At 33.0% G+C, this 17,815-nt stretch overlaps 1 protein-coding gene across 1 annotated transcript; it reads right to left on the reverse strand.

The window, feature by feature from the left end:
- Positions 1-1,612: 1,612 nt before the first annotated feature.
- LOC113766423 (probable bifunctional methylthioribulose-1-phosphate dehydratase/enolase-phosphatase E1) lies at positions 1,613-3,279 on the reverse strand. The gene is made up of 7 exons (XM_027310618.1): positions 3,233-3,279; positions 3,044-3,186; positions 2,840-2,964; positions 2,627-2,722; positions 2,392-2,511; positions 2,157-2,246; positions 1,613-1,675 (listed from the first exon to the last, which is right to left on the reverse strand). The coding sequence occupies exons 1-7, from the start codon at positions 3,277-3,279 to the stop codon at positions 1,613-1,615; spliced, it is 684 nt and encodes a 227-aa protein (XP_027166419.1).
- Positions 3,280-17,815: the final 14,536 nt, after the last annotated feature.

Consider the following 17,815-nt stretch of genomic DNA (forward strand, 5'->3'; position numbering starts at 1 on the left):
CATCTCTAGCACCTACTGAGCCTCCATCAAAAGTAGGCATATTATTCTTTATGGGATGAGTGATATCATATATTTTGCAGCCATCGGATTGTCCATTAGAGGTGGTGCCAAAGGAGGCAATGCAGGCCAGGGACAAAAGAACTAAGCAGGAGATTGATTTCTTCATGAATGTGCACGAAACCTTGGTGAAGGAGTTGGGAGTTTATTCTCCCCGGAATTTGGCAATGTAGACTACAATTCGGAGAGAAACTTGGAGGCAAGCAAGAAGAGATTGGAGGATGACAGGGAAGCAACATTTTGGGCCATTTTTATATTAATAATGGACTCAAAAAGTGGCCTAGATTTTTGGTTTGTTTGGTTATAGAGGAAATGCTGCTTTCAAGCACAACCAATGGTGCCATCTAGCCTATTTGTTAGGAGCAAATTGAATATCCCATGCTAGCGGATTTATTTATTGTAGTGCTTCACTCTTCATTTTATATAGGGATGGCAATGGAGTGGGTTTCGAGGATTCTGTAAAGGGATGGCAACGGGGCGGGTTTGGGGGATCCCTCCCCTGGCCCGTTGCCAAAAAACTCCCCCGCCTCCGCCCCGCCCCTCCCCACTTCCCCCACGAGTGCCCGTAGGTGGTAATTTGATTTTTTTTTTTCTAGAAGTTTTTATTCAATATATCAAAGTTGAATTCAAAAAATAAAATAAAATACGGAATTGAAAAAAATGAAACAAGAAAAGTGTTGACATAAAACACCAAAAAAATTAAGAAACTCAATTGGATTGTATAGATAACATTTGGAAATACTCATAGAATGCGTAATATGCTTGTGCCAAATATCAACTAGGAATTTGGATAGAAATGAGATAAAAGTTATGTTTAGTTATCAAATATTCTAAATTTATTATTATTATATTATATAATATATTACATTTATTTATATTCATAAATTGAAACGGGGGACGGGGCGGGGGTGTTGTCCCGTCCCTCCCCGCTCCATTACTCCCCCGCGGGGCAAGCATCTGCGGGCACCCGTCCCCATTGCCATCCCTAATTATGTATATTAGATATCAATTAAATTCAATTTCACCATTTTTCTTGAAATTGAAATTATGTGCCGGAAACAATATATTAAGATAAAGAAAATTCATTGCTAGTGGTTGTGGATGTTAATCTATTTTAACCACTAGTATAGTGCTAAAGTGTAAATTTGATTTACTATCTTGCTTATACAGGTCTATTTCAATCTGCTTAACTGGGAAAGTACGTTGATGGATGGTACAAAATATGTGAAGAGTGACAACTCATGTATATGGTCTTATATTGACCTATTACTCCAAATTCTTTTTTACCCTTCTGGTGGTAATGTTCCACCTCTCTAAAGCAGATTCATAAACCCAGTTAGAGATTTAGATACCTGATGATCATGAACAAAAGGATGATGACAATTGCGATAGAGTTGGAGAATCAAATGCCCCGCACTCAATTACCTGTATGCCCACAAATTTTTGTACCAGGGCACTACCTTCACCATGTCATAGCATACATCACCTTGAAGTCCAAAATACGATTATCAGAAAGGAATTAATGGTGGAAGAAATATGAGACGTGCATCTAAGGTCAATAGGGAAGGCCCAGCTGATGAAACTTAATAGCCGCAGCGAGATAGTGGTAGCATATAGCCTGGCAAAGCGATTAACAATTAGAGAATAGGAAGAAATGGTGTTTAAAGAGACAAATTTCAACAAATTGAGAGTATTCAGTGCCATTAAATGCAAGCCAGAAGTGTAAAAATTATTATTGCAGTAGCACTAATAGAAAATGCAGAACTAGAATTTATCAGAGAATGGGAAGAAATGTTGTTCAAAGAAAAAAGCGCAACAAATTACAAAGTCCCAAATGCAGTTAAGTACAAGCCAGAAGTGCGAAATTACTGCTACACAATGCTAATGGAAAAAGCAGACATGCAGCCCTCTTGGAAGATGCAGACCCAAAATAGCACGTCTTTTTTGAAGTCGAAATATTGTAGTTCTATACAACTTAGAATCAAAGACTGGAAGATTGGTGAAAACAGTGAAAGCCAGTTTGCACCTTGACTAGTATGTCCGTCTAATTGAAGAACACTAAATGACGAAATAAGCATAGCTTGTTATACAACGCTAACCTGGGTTTTGGCACTAATCCAGCTGTCTCCCCATATGAACACACCATGCCTGCGAACGAGTACTGCAGTCGACTTTGGATAAGCTCTGATCTACATGACCAGAATGTTAAACTGTGTTAAAATTCTTCAATTGCAACCTATGCAAATAAAACTTCTATTGTACCATAAATTTGCCACCGTCCTCTAGATTATCTAAAATATTTTGCTGAACTAGAAATTTGTTGGCAGAGGATACCGCTTTAGTTGGTGACTCCACAAGCTTCCCCTCACTGAGAGCATTCTCAATTATTGGCACAACAAGTTCGTCATGGTAACCATGCCCTTGAATACCCTTTATCATCTCCATGTTTCTGATCTGTATCCCAACAATTCCAGATGTACAATCAACAGAACCAAATTTAAGATAATAAGAAGGCAAGGTCGATGCAGTTGTCTTTCAATTAGAAATGTTTTGGGAGAAAGAAAATTACGCGGAACTCGTTCGACGAAGAATTAATCATTGTTACAAAGCAAGCATCCAATCCATGACTCTGAATCACAGCTCCTGCATTACACATTTCATAAACCTATAGAACACAAGAAGTCAGGGTAACATACTTGGAAAAATGATGAATCAAGAAGTTATCGAGGGTAATTAAAATGTATTGGGGTAACAACAAATGACCAAGCTAGAACTGATGTACCTTGAGAAATAGAGGAGCACAGTCGGTACATTTTGGAGGGTTATGAGGATATGTCTTGGTAGGAGGCGGAGACATAGAAGAAAGAACATACATGTCCTCTGGCGACATCCTATCCTTCTGTACATCTACGATGCATTATATCGTATTAGCAGAAAACAGGAGGGAGAGAGCAGGCAGATAGAGACAGAGGAAGGGAGAGAAAACTTGAAGGTAACATGACTATGAATTGATTCTGTCTGGGGACATTATGCTCATGGACTTTCAGGGTTACACTACCTCCAGTACCTGAAAGCCATCCAAGTTTATAAAATTGCAGAGATAGTTCTGACACTAAAGCCTTTTTTTTGCTTCAAAGAGTTGCTTTGAACTCTTAGCCAATATGCAGCTTCAAACACTTCTGCTGGTACTTCAAACACTTCCGCCTGTGGGAAACTACTCATGCTGGCTTCTCTGCAATGGACATTGATGTTGATTCAGCTTCTCAAGTTTCAATCAGAATGCTACTATATCTACAAGAAGCATATTCAATACAATTATGCACTAGATTTACTGCATATTTCATGCCTATTTGGCTTTGAAATCATTTTCGCATTTGCAAGAACCTGAAACAAAATTTTTCACATTTTCACATTTGCAAGAAGCAGAAACAAAACTTTTGTTTCTTTTTTTTCCCATCTATAACAAGTTTGCAGGGGGCGGCGCAATAGCAATCCCAAAAGTTTATATGATTAGACGAATGTTAAAACAACCTAAAATATGCAATTTTGGTCACATTCTCATTGACCCCGTGGCCAATAAAACCAGATAGATTTTCCTACATGGAAGTCATTAATTCAGATCTAAACGGCCTCAGTCTTTCCAAGCTTTATGAACAGCCATATATAATTTGGCTAATTCAAACTTCACAACCATATACTCATTACAGAAAACAAAGATAGTTACATAATTTATCCCACAATGAGTCACTAACTCGCTCCAAGCCTTTCAAAGAAAACTCTATAACATCATCCACTAATTAACTCTTTGTAGAACATTAGCCTGATCTAGTCAAAAGATTTGAACTTTCAATAAGTTGTCAAAAAAAATTTTAGAAAAAAGGACACCTCTGTCAAGAAAGAAGATAGCAGAATTTGTGGAGGTAATAGACAGTAAAATGTGAAATGCGTTGAGATTATATGAAGATTTAAGGGCAAATTACACTTTACCCCCTATGATTTAGTATTTTTTTGTACATAACTCCCTAATAGTTTCAAAAACTATACATAACCTCCTTCTAATTTGGATTAAAGTGTCAAAGTAACGAAAATGAACATTAGTAGTGGAACCTTTGAAATGTCAAAATTACATTTATTTAAAAATTAAAATGGTTGAAATGACCAAAATATATAAACATAATGTATATGATATACTAACCTCGTATGATTTAATATTTTACTATATAATCCCCTTATGATTTAATGTTTTATCATATAATCCCCTTATAGTTTTCAAAATATAGACATAACCTCCCTATGGTTAATAAATAATTTTCAACTTTATTTAGGAGTATTTTGATATTTTAGTTGAATCCTTTACGGATTGCAAATTCCCTTTTTTTTGACAATTTAATCCAAATCATGAGGGGGTTATATATAGTTTTTAAAACTATAGAGGGTTATGTATAAAAATACTAAATCACGGAGGAAAAAGTGTAATTTACCCAAGATTTAAACACGTAATGCGCAAGACTGAAAAAATATGTTGAGGGAAACCAGAAGATGGGACAGCTGTGACGTCTAGATAACCAAGCAAGATTTTTTTTTGTGCACATCAAGGATGGCCATTATTGTTCCAAGAAATGTCTGCATGCAATGACCAAATACATAATCAAGATACAATAAAGCTCCAATTTCCTTGTACATTCAATATTCAATGTTCCTTCAAGATTAGATTTTGACCTTATAAACAGTTGTTCTAATCTTTGAGGTTTTTTATGCGAATTTAAAAAGACGATTACACTTTTCTTTCTTTCTTCTTCTTTTTTTTTCTTTTTTTTGGGGGGGGGGGGGGGGAGGGGACGGTTGGAATTTGCAATGGCTATCTCATTGTGTATGCATGCACCAGATTCGCAAACTCGTTTAAATTACAGTAACCCATAATGCACTCCTACCAATTAACTAAGCATGCAAATGGACAACTGGTCATTCTGTCGTCAATTCACACGTAAAAAGCTAGCATTTTTCTTCAGGTATGTGGGAAATGTTAAAATTAATAAACATGCTTATGTTCTCCATATTAATTGTTAGCTTCACCTAGCAGGAATTTTTACTACTTAGATCATAATATAGACCAAATGCCATGCCGAAAAAAAGAACATTGGCAAATTAGCTTCTGGAATCATTGTCTAACAAAATTTTATGTCCTCTTCAAAGAATTCTGCAAATTCGCGTAATATTTATAGCTTATTAAATTTGATATCAAAGATTCCGAAATTCTGATTTATAGAAGGTTTAGAAGATGATGAATTCAATAAAGTAATTCTCATTTACACACAAAATATTTCTAATTGATTCACTTTTTAAGCAAAACTAGGAGGAGAACACCGCGCGATGCGCGGTGTAATTTTCAGACGTGCCCAGAAATGCGTAGTAGGATTTCATATTATTCCCCATTTCTGCCCAGCGTGCAAATGCAAAAGGAAAATTACTGTACATCAGAAGGTGAAAAAATATTTGCAAATGCTACCAAATATTCTCAACCTTGTGTAATCATGCCTGTTCAGGCAACAGCATGAAATAATACAACTGCAAACTGGAACAATGATTCTAAAATAATAATAACTACATAATTTTGGAACAGTTTTGGAAATTACATCTCATTCTAAAACCACCAATGCCACGCTTTTCTCAATTGGAGGCAAGGTCTACAAACTCACCAACAAACTATATTACAACCCTCGGCTAAATTCACAAAGAAGTTCCGAATTACAAATGCTTGTAAAACTCAAGAGGGCAGTCTTGCATGGTTTGTTTGGACATTTTATTGAACACTTGTACGAGATGAAGGTGGCATAACAAAATATGCATGATGAATTGACCAATCTTTCTCAATTTTCATATATATATATATATTTAAGCACTAACATCATTTTCCCCCAAAACTATATAGTTTCAATTTCAACACCAGGCAGTAAAAATAAAAATCTCTTGATCACAAGGTAAAACATCAATGAAAAGAAAGTACCCAAACAAAAAGGAGAAAAAAGAAACTGTTAATAAAATACTGCTTGTGCACCGATAGGAAGACATATTGATCAAGAAATAGTGAGAAGAATAGCTGCAACGTACAAGTGGGTAGAGTATAGCCATAACTCCATAGCTAACTAGAGGAGAAAAAGAATACAGCTAGAATACAAGGGGATCCTAAAAGACAATTATAAAAATACAAACGAATAATCAATAATGCATCTAAAAAAAACAGCAAAAGACTAAAATAAATGTATTCTAATTGCTTTGAATTTCAAAGCATCCCTCACAAATTTAAAAAGTTTTCTTCTACCAAAAGGCTTCAGCTCCATATATTCATCAAATAAAATCTTCCATGTTTGCTATGAGAGACTGCATAGTGACTTCAGTGACTAAGAGCATTAGTACTTTCGCATCTTTTGTCAATAAAAAAAACTTTCATTTAATAGAAACTAATCGTATAAAAGTTTGACAACCTCAACCATTCAGCCATGTACGAACCAAACTACCAATGCAGGTGAAGGATATAGAAAACAAAAAACAATGATCATCTATACGACGCAGGTAATAATTTACTTTATCACCAACAAATCTGACTGAGAAATCCAAATTACCGTGCAAGCATTAGAAAGGGAAGAACACACACCAAGACCTACTTATACATAAAGACAAAGAATCAACGCCTAAAGCCCCACTACCTTCAATAATATTTTGTCTAGGAATATGATCCGGAATTAGACTTCTTATAGCATATCACAAAATAAAAGAGGCGTGCAGGGGAATTTTTTACTGGGGGCGGGAAAGGGGAGAGGAAAAAGAGGAACAAGCTGGGCCAACAGGAATGCTGTAGTTTCAAGTTGAAAATACACAGTTCAATGACATTCTAGTAATTGTAAACATGTTAATAGTATCATCAAATAAACTATATGTAATTTTCACTCTAAAGGAGAATTTGAACTCCAATTAGATTTTAGCAATATGTATTGAAACAAAAGGAAAATAATAAAGAAAATTTTACTAAAACCAGCAAAAAAATCCAGTTTGATTAAAAAAAGGCCAGCCTCTAGTCCAAACTCAAATCCGAAAGATTCCATTCATAACTGAGAAACATAAAATTAAGGACACGATCTTTTATCTGAATTATAGCAGATAGGACACAACAAAAAAATATTAAAATTCCACCACGTACTCAAAACAATAGTAAGCATACATCCATGAAAGAAGCAAAAAATTTACTGCTTTTTCAATATAGGAAATAAATCCAATAACATAAACTTGTAGGCAGCCTAGAAGGCAAGAGCTAATTATCATTAAATCACAAGAATTGAGAACTTTATCTTCTTGAAATATTAAAATCTATTTCACCTGGAAGAAGAAACTTAATAGGAGTATTGAGCAGACAAAATCTTCATCATTTGCACCTGCAAAACCAGAAAAATACATTATTAACAAAAATAAATTCATAAAAGAATAGAAAAGAAGAAATTTTGAAAAATAGAAACCAATGGCTAAGAAATATGCGCATGTCACCATTTAATTTGAGAGCAAGAAGAAGAAACACTAACATCATAACAATCCCGAAATGTTCGGGAACACTTAACTCACATTTCATGTTCAGTCAACCTCTCTTGGTCCTAGCAGTATGCAACAAAATTAGCAAAGGCTACAACAACACATTAAGGATCTTACCAGGAGTGAACAAGGGACAACTTAATTCAAATTTTAGGTTGTCTATGATGTGGCGATTGACATGACGATATGCCCCTTGTATCCAATGCTCTTAGCAATTAAGAACACCTAAGAAAGTGCTTAAAATGTTAAATTTGCACCCAAAAAGAAAGGACTTGGGAAAGTGCAATACTCACAAGTGTGTCCACCAGGAAATTATCTTGTGTAAGATGAAACAATAAGACACATGGCACCTATTTAGCACAAAAGTTTATTAAATCTATCGACAAACACCAGGCCACGTAATTATTTCTTGAAAGGTTTGGATTACAAGCTATATTATAAACTGAGTACTTTTATACCATTACGGTCCATTTCCTCCACAAATTCGAGTTCTATGGACCTTACCAGTGAATACACCAACTTAACAAACACATCTTTGTTCAAAATCCATCAGTTCTAAGAAGAAGAGACATTATCACTTGTAGAGCAGCATGAACCGCATCATTAGTATATGCCTTCTTCTTACCTTTATAGCTTATAATAGTTGACAAAATATATAACTTTTAGCTATCCACTTGAAAAATAGAGGGACTTGCTTAGGAAAACAAAAAACATATATAACAAAATTAAAGAAAAATACATGGTTGACAGCTGAAATCTAATTAAATTAGACAAAAGGAAAGAGAGATCAAAAGACCCAAATATCCCAATATGCACACAATAAAATGCAGTATAGCCCCAATCTTCTAGACTCGTGGGAAAGTATCATAACTCCTAAAATCAGATTTTGACATCTTTTTTGTTATTTTGGCTTCAAAAAATTATGTAAAAAAATTTCACCATTCTAACAGATGAAGAAACTGGAAAGATCAACAAGCAATTAAATTGCAAAATGAACTAACTGTACCCCTCTCTCTTTCTGGACCCATCACAATCACAAAAAACAACCAGTAAAATCAAAATAACCATCAAGTGATAATTGGAGACTAAAACTATAAGGAAAAAAAATAAAGAATCACAGCCAAGAAAAATATACACAACGATAGAAAAGAAAACCTTAGAAGTCACTTGATTACCATGCACAAGTTTGATTTAGTCAAAGTGAGCGTGTCAGTGAAAGCTCAACTGCGAAGGAAAAACAAAAAATTTTAGAGAAAGAAAAATCAACCAATAAATTTGCTGATATTCTCTTGAGAGCTTTAGCTCATAGAAAGGGCATTTAGAAAAAATTGAAAATCAGCGATTAAAACAGACGTGGTTTCCATTGTTGAGAGCACCATAATAATTCTTACAAACTGCAACAACACAATTGAAAAGCAGTAGCTACAAAACATGAACTTTGGTATTTAAGACCACGTTTTCTTTTCCTCTATTTCACAAACTCAAAAATGGAGATTTATACAAACGCTACCTGTTTGTTTTGGTATTTTGCAAATAAACGATGCAGTATGCTGTGCTACTTGAAGTGAATGATTAGGAAATAAGTTGAGGGGAAATTTTGAAAAAATCATAGAAAACTTTTCAGCAAGGAAAGTAGATATTAAGGCATTAAAATCCATTATATTTTCATGAGTTCTTTTAGCCTCGAAGATAAAAACATGAAATCAAACAAAAAGGTAATAACCTTTTTTTGCCACGTTTAACGAGTTCTTCGATCTTAAAGATGAAAACCTGAAATCAAATATAAAGGTAGGAACTACTTTTTGCTACTCATATATAGAGAAAAATATATAGAAACCATAACTGCAAATTAGAAAAGTGGACAAAAAAAATCCTCCAAATATAAACAGCAACAACACCTATAACAATAATAAAAAACTTAAAATAGAGCTCAGGAAAAAAAATAAAAGTAAGCACGGATGCAAAAATTAGAAAACTCACCATGAGGAAAGTGAATGCCGGAGAGAAGAAGGACCAAAAATTTTCTAAAAAGAAAAAGGCACATATCAATAACAAGTTAGAGAAAAACACAATAAAAGAATAATCACACAACAATAAAGGTAATAGTGTATAGGAAAAAAATCGATAATAAAAAAAGTATTTGTCAGATCTTAAAGATAGAAGGGAAAAATAGCCGACTCTCCAAGATAGAAACAAAATGATCACCAATTAATTTGTAGGAAAAAAACTCAGGTCTACCTTTTTTCTCATAAAATATGAGACGAACAACTGTTGACTTCCAATCTGCCCAAAAAAAAGAAAGAAAAAAAATGATTGAGTAACCTGAAGTAATCATAATTTTTCCCTCTTGTATTAAAAAGATAACTCTATTAAATGAAACAGGAAACATCGAACAGTAGAAAGTTGTAAAAAAAAGAATGCAAAATTTGAATCCCAAGACTGGAGCAAAAGCTAGTGAATTTCTAATATCTGGGCATCCCTAATTTTGATGCAGACCATCCAAATTAAAATTGGGGGTGTAAAGAAGATGTCTTTGGGATGAATATTAGAGCAGATGGGTTCGAGGAATCATGCGCGGAAAAATGAAAAGGGGAAAAAAAGATTTTTAATATGGTTGAGTAATCTGAAGAAAAGATTATGATTGAGTAACCTGAAGTAAAATAAATGTTTGCTTATAGAAGAAACTTACCAGCAACACAGCAACAAGAGGAGCTCTGCAAGACAAAACAAATGCAGAAAATTAAACCAATGCGCGAGAAAAGAAAGAAGCGGATGAATGAGGAAAAATAACAAGGTACAAAGCCGAGTATTTTTGGGGGAAAAAACACAACAAATGCCGAGAGAGTAAGTAAAATGAGGTTGGAGCAAGACACTCACCAGCAACACACCAGCAACAGCAGCTTTGCAAGCTGAAACAAATTGAGAAATTAGCAACGAGAAAGTCTAGAAAAAGCGAGAGCAAAAGAAGAAGCAAGTTGATAGCCCACCTTTTTTGTGTCGACCGAAAAAGCAACTGGAAAGGATTAGAAGAAAAAATGCAGCAGCTGCACATCTACCACCGATCATGATGGTAAGCCGCCGAGCTCCTGCTATGGCAAGGCAGGCAATGCTAAAAACCACTGTGCAAAAGGAAAGCACCGGATTATCCCTGAAGAGAGCAAGGTGAAAGGCGATTGCTGGCAGGACTCCACAGTGACGGCCATAGCTTTTTTACAAACATGACCCTGATTAAGAAATAGAAAAAGAGGAACCGCAATTAGAGAGAGAGCAAATTGAAATTCAAAGGGTGGGTAATATTGTAAAATAGACGTCCTAACTTGTCCATCAAATACAACTGTCCACCAAATGAAAGTAATCGGAAGTGATAGCTGAGGCAGAAAATAGATTCTAAAATCGATGCAAGTAACGGGAAAGTGCAACTTTCCAGGCAAATATACGGAAGAAGTTTTTTCTTAGGAAAAGATTAATAAAGAGGTATTCTTTTATAATAGGTAAAAACGCAGGACAACTAATTAAGTAACTATTAACAATAACAAATAAAATGACAAGGAAAAACCAACAATTAAACAATAACTAATTGCTAATAATCAATTGTAAAAATTGATAATCATTTTGTTTTAGGAGAAAGGTTTTTTTTCTAACAACGGCAAGAAATCGCTAATTAAAGACTTTTTTTCTAACAACGGCAAGAAATCGCTAATTAAAAACGATCCATTTGATGGCCAAAACGAAAAGCATTATTAAGTAGCTACTAACAATTAACTGCAAAGTATTGGTAAATAGATGCATTTTCGCGAAAGAGAAAAAGGGCAATTTTGTTGTTAACATCATCAAGGAAAAAAACGCAATTTAAAAAACGCAATTAAACGGAACATTTTTTAAATACGATTTACTGCAAGAAATTGCCAATTAAATATGATCTTTTCACCATTATTAAGTAAACATGAACAATAAATTACATAAGGAGATTTAAAAAACCCATTTTTTAAATATAATTCGTTGGATCCCAAAAAAAAAAAGACCCAAATAACCAACGAATCATTAATCGCAGAAAAAGGCATTTTTTTGGATAAAAATAAAAAAAACTGCATTAACATCTGACAAATCAAAAACAAAACAATTCACCCGAGTATAGCAAAAAAAGAAATCCGTAGGGGAAGAAAAAAAGAAGGACAAATTTCATCACAATTGACCAATCAAAACTGGCCACATCACTATTTTCATAAACAATTGGGAGTACTACCACCAATCAACCAATCAGAGGAGGACAACTCATCAAATTGGAATCAATTGGAGGACTACCACCAATCAACCAATGGGAGAGCGCCACGTCAGCAATTGGGTTCAATTGGAGGCAATTGCATTCACACATTTAGGTGGCGTTTGGTTCGCACATCGGAATTGGATTCGGATTCGGAATCGGATATCTTGGGTTTGGAATGAGGTCATTCATTCCAATACATTTGTTTGGTTCAAGTACCTGGAATGTGTATCATTACTATAGTTGATGTTTGGTTCGTCGACTCTTTCGGAATGGAATATAATAAATATATTATAAATCACATTGTAAATGATAGTTATTGGCTCTTTGTAAATGAGATATAAGAAATTTTTACTAATTAAATATATTAGTATAAATGTATTAGTAAATTTAGTCTAACTGATTAATAATTTCTATTAGTAAACATGTATAATTATTAGTATAATTGATAATATTAATTATATTACACAAATTAATATACATTATATAATATATATAACTAATATTATCATTATTATAAGTTTGTAACTAATTAAATTAAATATTATATATATAATTAAATATAAATATACAAATGTTATAATATAAATATACAATTATAATTATCTAATATGTACAAATATTTTATATAAATGTAATATATATTACATATTAAATATAGTTGTTATTATATATTATTATATTTAAAATAATAATAATAATAATAATAATATAATTTATTAATATTACATACATGTATATATTATAATTATACGCACATATAATATACATTTATAAATATACATATATATTATAAATATATTATTATATAATATTAATAAATTTATAATATATATTATATAAGTATAATTATATTTAACTCAATAATTATAATATATAATTATATAATATAATAATATCATTATTATAAGTTTGTAACTAATTAAATTAAATATTATATATAATTAATTATAATTATATGAAAGTTATAATATAAATATATAATTATAATTATATAATATATAAATATTAATTGTACTAATATTTTATATAAATATAATGCATATTAATTAGATATAGTTATTGTATATTATTATATTTAAAATACTAAATATAAATATAAATATATAATTTATTAATATTATATACATGTATTTATTTTAATTATATGCACATATAATATACATTTATAGATATACATATATATAATATATTATAATATATAATATATATAATATATATAAATATTAATTATATCATTGTATAATTATAATATGTAATTGGATTTGTTTCTTAGAATCAAACTTGGGAATCGGACAAAACCCACCAAAATACTTGGGAATGGAGAAACACCAAATTTTTATAAATCATTCCAAGATTTCAATTCCCATTCCAGTGAACCAAACACCATTTATGGGTTCATTCCATTCCCCGAATCCGATACCCTCTTACCAAACGCCCCTTTACTATATATGTTAATAAGGAATGATTGCCACTGCAAGTAATGGAATGGGAACTATGCTAAATCGATCAATTAATTACCCACCAGTTATGAGTAATACTAATAGTTTAAAAATCTAACAGAATCTTTTTGTATCCCTTTTTGAGGGAAAACATGGAAACCTAACACTAAATTAAATTTACCAAATCGGATGGATCTTCTCTTATAAAAATTCACCACGAAAAAGCCTTCATATTTCTATACAACCCTCGTTAAGTCGTTAATTATTCCGTTGAATCGATTTTGCAGAAGAAGGAGAAGATGAGTCTGCAGATAACTTCAAGCGAAACGATGGAGCCAAGTCCAAGACAAAGGCATTATAGGGCTTTAATTTGGCAACTCATAACTTTATTGGGTGCTGCAATAATGGCAGCAGTAGAAATATGGTTCTTGATCGAAATTGCTGCTCACGAGTCTTATAGAACAACTTTGTACATCGTTCTTGTTACTCTTTTTGGAGCTGCAACCCTAGTGTATATTGCAGTCTGGCTGAAGAAGTTTGCTCGTTTCATATCTAAGGGCCATGAGGAAGCTTGAAGGATATGATCAATGATCATAATATGTCGGATTAATGATTTATCAATGATGTTGTCTGACACCAACTAGGGTTGGGCCAAGTGGTAAGCAGCTTGGTTCCGCTTAAGCAGGTCTCGGGTTCGAAACCTGGCGTATGCAGCTATCCTTGTTGGGAGACTCACCCACCACAGTCAGGTGTGCGACCCGGGTCGACCAACGGATTAGTCAGGGCAAAGCCCTGGATACCGTGGCAGGCAACCAAAAAAAAAAAAAATGATGTTGTCTGACCAATTTCGAAACAACTTTGTAGTTTTCTAATAAATTTATTGTGTTTTCTTTTGCTTTTTGTTTTCTATGTAACAATGTTGTTATTGGTTTATGCTCAAGTTCAACCAAGATGAATTTTTTGTGCTTTCGAAGAATTTCTCTTTAGTTTTTTTCTCTTTTAAATGTCAGTTATGCTATTATATCCAAGTATTTTACTATTATTGGCCAATCCAATAACAGCTCTAAATTCTATATATCCGCTTGAGAAAGGATCGGATTCTCAAGTTTGAATAGTTTTAAATTCCCGTAAGAATAGCTCCCCCATTTCGTCAAAACCCAAAATAATGTATAGTATTATAGCAATCAAAACTAGATTTCCAGCCTTCCCCTTTTATTTCTCCTAGCTCAGTATTCGTCGACTAATTTCTTGACTTCCTCCAACTCACTCTCCCCAGTACCGTCTCTTTTCCCACTCATCCAAAACAAATGGCCCTCTCCAGCCATAAATATCCCATCAATATTCATGGAGTGATTCTGTTTCGTCAACTAGTCATGCTATTTAACTCATCATTTGCACGCTTTGCGCACACCGATATACTCTTAAGAATTTTGCTAATCATCTTACAAGCACATTTGGTCAAAAGTGTGAGGGTTTTATAGGTGGAGATCATAGAAAATGCAAGAATATTGACAGGGAAGAAATGGTGATCATGGGGTCTGATAACAGTCGAAAAGGTTTAGCACAAGTTCAACAGTTTATTTGCTATGCTGCAACGAGGAGGGACAGCATTCCATGTAACCGTAGAGGGCATTCCTATAACAATTGTGATTATCATGGACCAGCTAATCCATACACCAGGGGTTGTACTGATATTACAAGATGTCCAAGAAACACTGAATGATCATAATGCTGATGAAAATTAAGAGCTAGCTAGCTATCTTTTGATATGTTTTGAAGATCTATTTCTGAATTTGTTATTTATTATATTTTTCCTTTTTTTTTGGCTAGATGAAATTTTGATTAAAGATATGAAAAAATGATTGGTCAAGGTAAGAGGGATTTCTATAGCTTATTAATTAGCAATTATTTTAGAAACTTTCATTGAGATTTGTGATAATTTTATTTAATTACTCTCTTATTTCCAATATTGCATTTACCTCCCCGTTGCTACCAAATGAACACATTCGCCCCTATCTAAAACTCAATTCACAAACCAAATAAGAGGACCTAATACAATTAAAGAAAAAGGAAATGGAAACGGGTCACCTTGTTTTTCCTTTTTTTTTTTTTGTGGTACGTTGTTATAGTGATCTTTGATGTACTTTAATTTAAGCCACTTTACATCCTTGTGTAATTTTTTTGTCTGATTAACATAAAGGCTAATTTTCAGTCCAAAAAAGTCCATGTTAATACTTTATTTATTTATTACTTTTTTTTTTTGGTTTGCTTGTTTTTTATTATTGTGGTGGTAGTAAACATGGCATAGTGGTATAGCGTGGTGTTGGTGGTCGTATTGGTTCTATGTCCTTTCTTTCTTTTCTTTTTCACCCAAAAAAAAAGTAGTTTGGGAATTCCATTTGAAAGTTGTGCTATTTATGAGGTTTTGTTACCTAAACAATAAAAACTGGGGAAGGAAGTGTAGCATTCAAAATAAGAGGACTGTTAGGCGAAATTGTCATAAATACCAGGAAAGTTATTGCAATGCTTTCTGTTTATGATTATTTTGGCCATTTCCTTATTAAATCTCATCATTTCTTCTTGATTTCTGCATTTTGGATTAATCAGAATTCTGAAACTTTTCAAGTCGAAGGTGGAGATAACGAACGAGTTTGTATCTCTACAAATTGCACAATATGTTTTATCTCGTTTTACGTCAGTAAATATGTCTCTTTGTTGGAGAATCTAATTATTGAATCAGATTCATTGATGCTAGTACGAATTCTCTGGCAAGAGTCCCGTTGTCCTTGGTCCATCGATGGGGAGGTGGAGAAGATTTTGCATCTAACTCGTAGAAGGGTTCAGTTCGTGTACTGTTACAGGGAAGCTAATACAGTGGCAGTGGCAGATGTATTGTCTAATGTGGGCTGTGCCCATATAGATCAGAGAATTTGTGTGTATGACACCTTCGTGGGCCTCCCATTCTTAGCCAGGGATAATTATCGTTTAAACAGATTGGCTTTTCCCTCCTTTCGTAGATGTAGGCCCCTGCGCCAGAATTTCATTGTGTAACATTCCTTTTTTAATTGAATAAAAGTCCGAGAGTTTAATTAAAAAAAAAATGTCTCTTTGTTGCAGATCCATGTTTAATAACACCAACCACATGATTGTAATTGTTTTTCTGGATATGAAGTGAATGCTCATATTTGGATAAGAACATATTGAATATGCTCAATCTCGTCATATAAAAGGAGTATATAGTGGATTCCATCCTTAATTATCCAAAAAGAATACAAAACTCTCTCAAGTTCTATAAAGCTTCTTTATACATAATCTGAACGAGTGAAGTTGACTTCAAACCTGTTTAAGAAATGATTTGGTTTCAAGAAGGATTTGGAAAGAAGGGAAGTGATATTTGTGCTCCCCAATAAATCTCTAATACTCTTTGAAAACTATAGTTTTAGTGAGTAAATTGGAGTGTAGAAAACTAAATAAGAAGTGTGAATGTCAGTTTTCGGAAAGAAATAGCTGTCAAACTTTAAAACTAATTCAATTTGGCAATCAAAAGACCTTATATTGCTTACATGCTTTGACTTTTTTTCTCAACAGAAATGAAAAAGAAGAAGCAGAAGATGTTAAATTTTTTTTAAAACACAACTCTTATTTCTTACTTAAAGAAGAAAATAATTGATTGTAGCACATGAGGTGTGAAACTTCTTCCATGCTCACTCATAGCCTAACATAACAGGAGGATACATTTTTTGTCTTATTGATATAAAAGATTTATTGTAACCGGAGTAATTCATACATGTGTATTAGTAATAGTAGACTTTGTTTTTAAATCTTGTACACATATCTTTTATTTATTCATTGCACTTTTATTTATTTATTTATTTTACTGAAAAGTTAGATTTGATTTTATTCCTGGTGAAGTTCAATATTTTCTAATTTTTTCAAGTGTTTATAAATTTGAAGATGTATTTTCATCCATTGCATCTGGATTCTCCACACAATTCCAAAATCAATTACCTTCATACAACCCCTAAAAAAAATCCACTCATTAATAGTCAATATCATCTTTTTCCCTTTGTTACAATCACTTGATCATCGTTATGAGATTTCATTAATTTTCAGAACCGATCAATAACCAAAAATTATCATTGACTTATATTAATTACATGAGGTAGTTGCAACCAACTGATGAATTTCTTTTGTCCACACGTGAAACAAAATCTTCATCCCAATCCTCAATAAAAACAAATGTTCATTACTTCATTGCATACACGGCAAATTCACATTTTGACACGTTAAAGTAAATAGAGGAATTAATTACATTTTCACATATATAGATGAAAGAACACAATAACACTAATGTCATATAGGAATAGAAATAGCCTAAAAACAACTTAAAATGGACAATAATCCTAATGAATTACAAATAATCTACTTTTCTGCAATACAAGATGCAGATGATCTACGCGAAATCAGTAACCAAAAG

This window comes from Coffea eugenioides, chromosome 3 (assembly GCF_003713205.1).
Source record: "Coffea eugenioides isolate CCC68of chromosome 3, Ceug_1.0, whole genome shotgun sequence".
Classification (NCBI taxonomy): domain Eukaryota; kingdom Viridiplantae; phylum Streptophyta; class Magnoliopsida; order Gentianales; family Rubiaceae; genus Coffea; species Coffea eugenioides.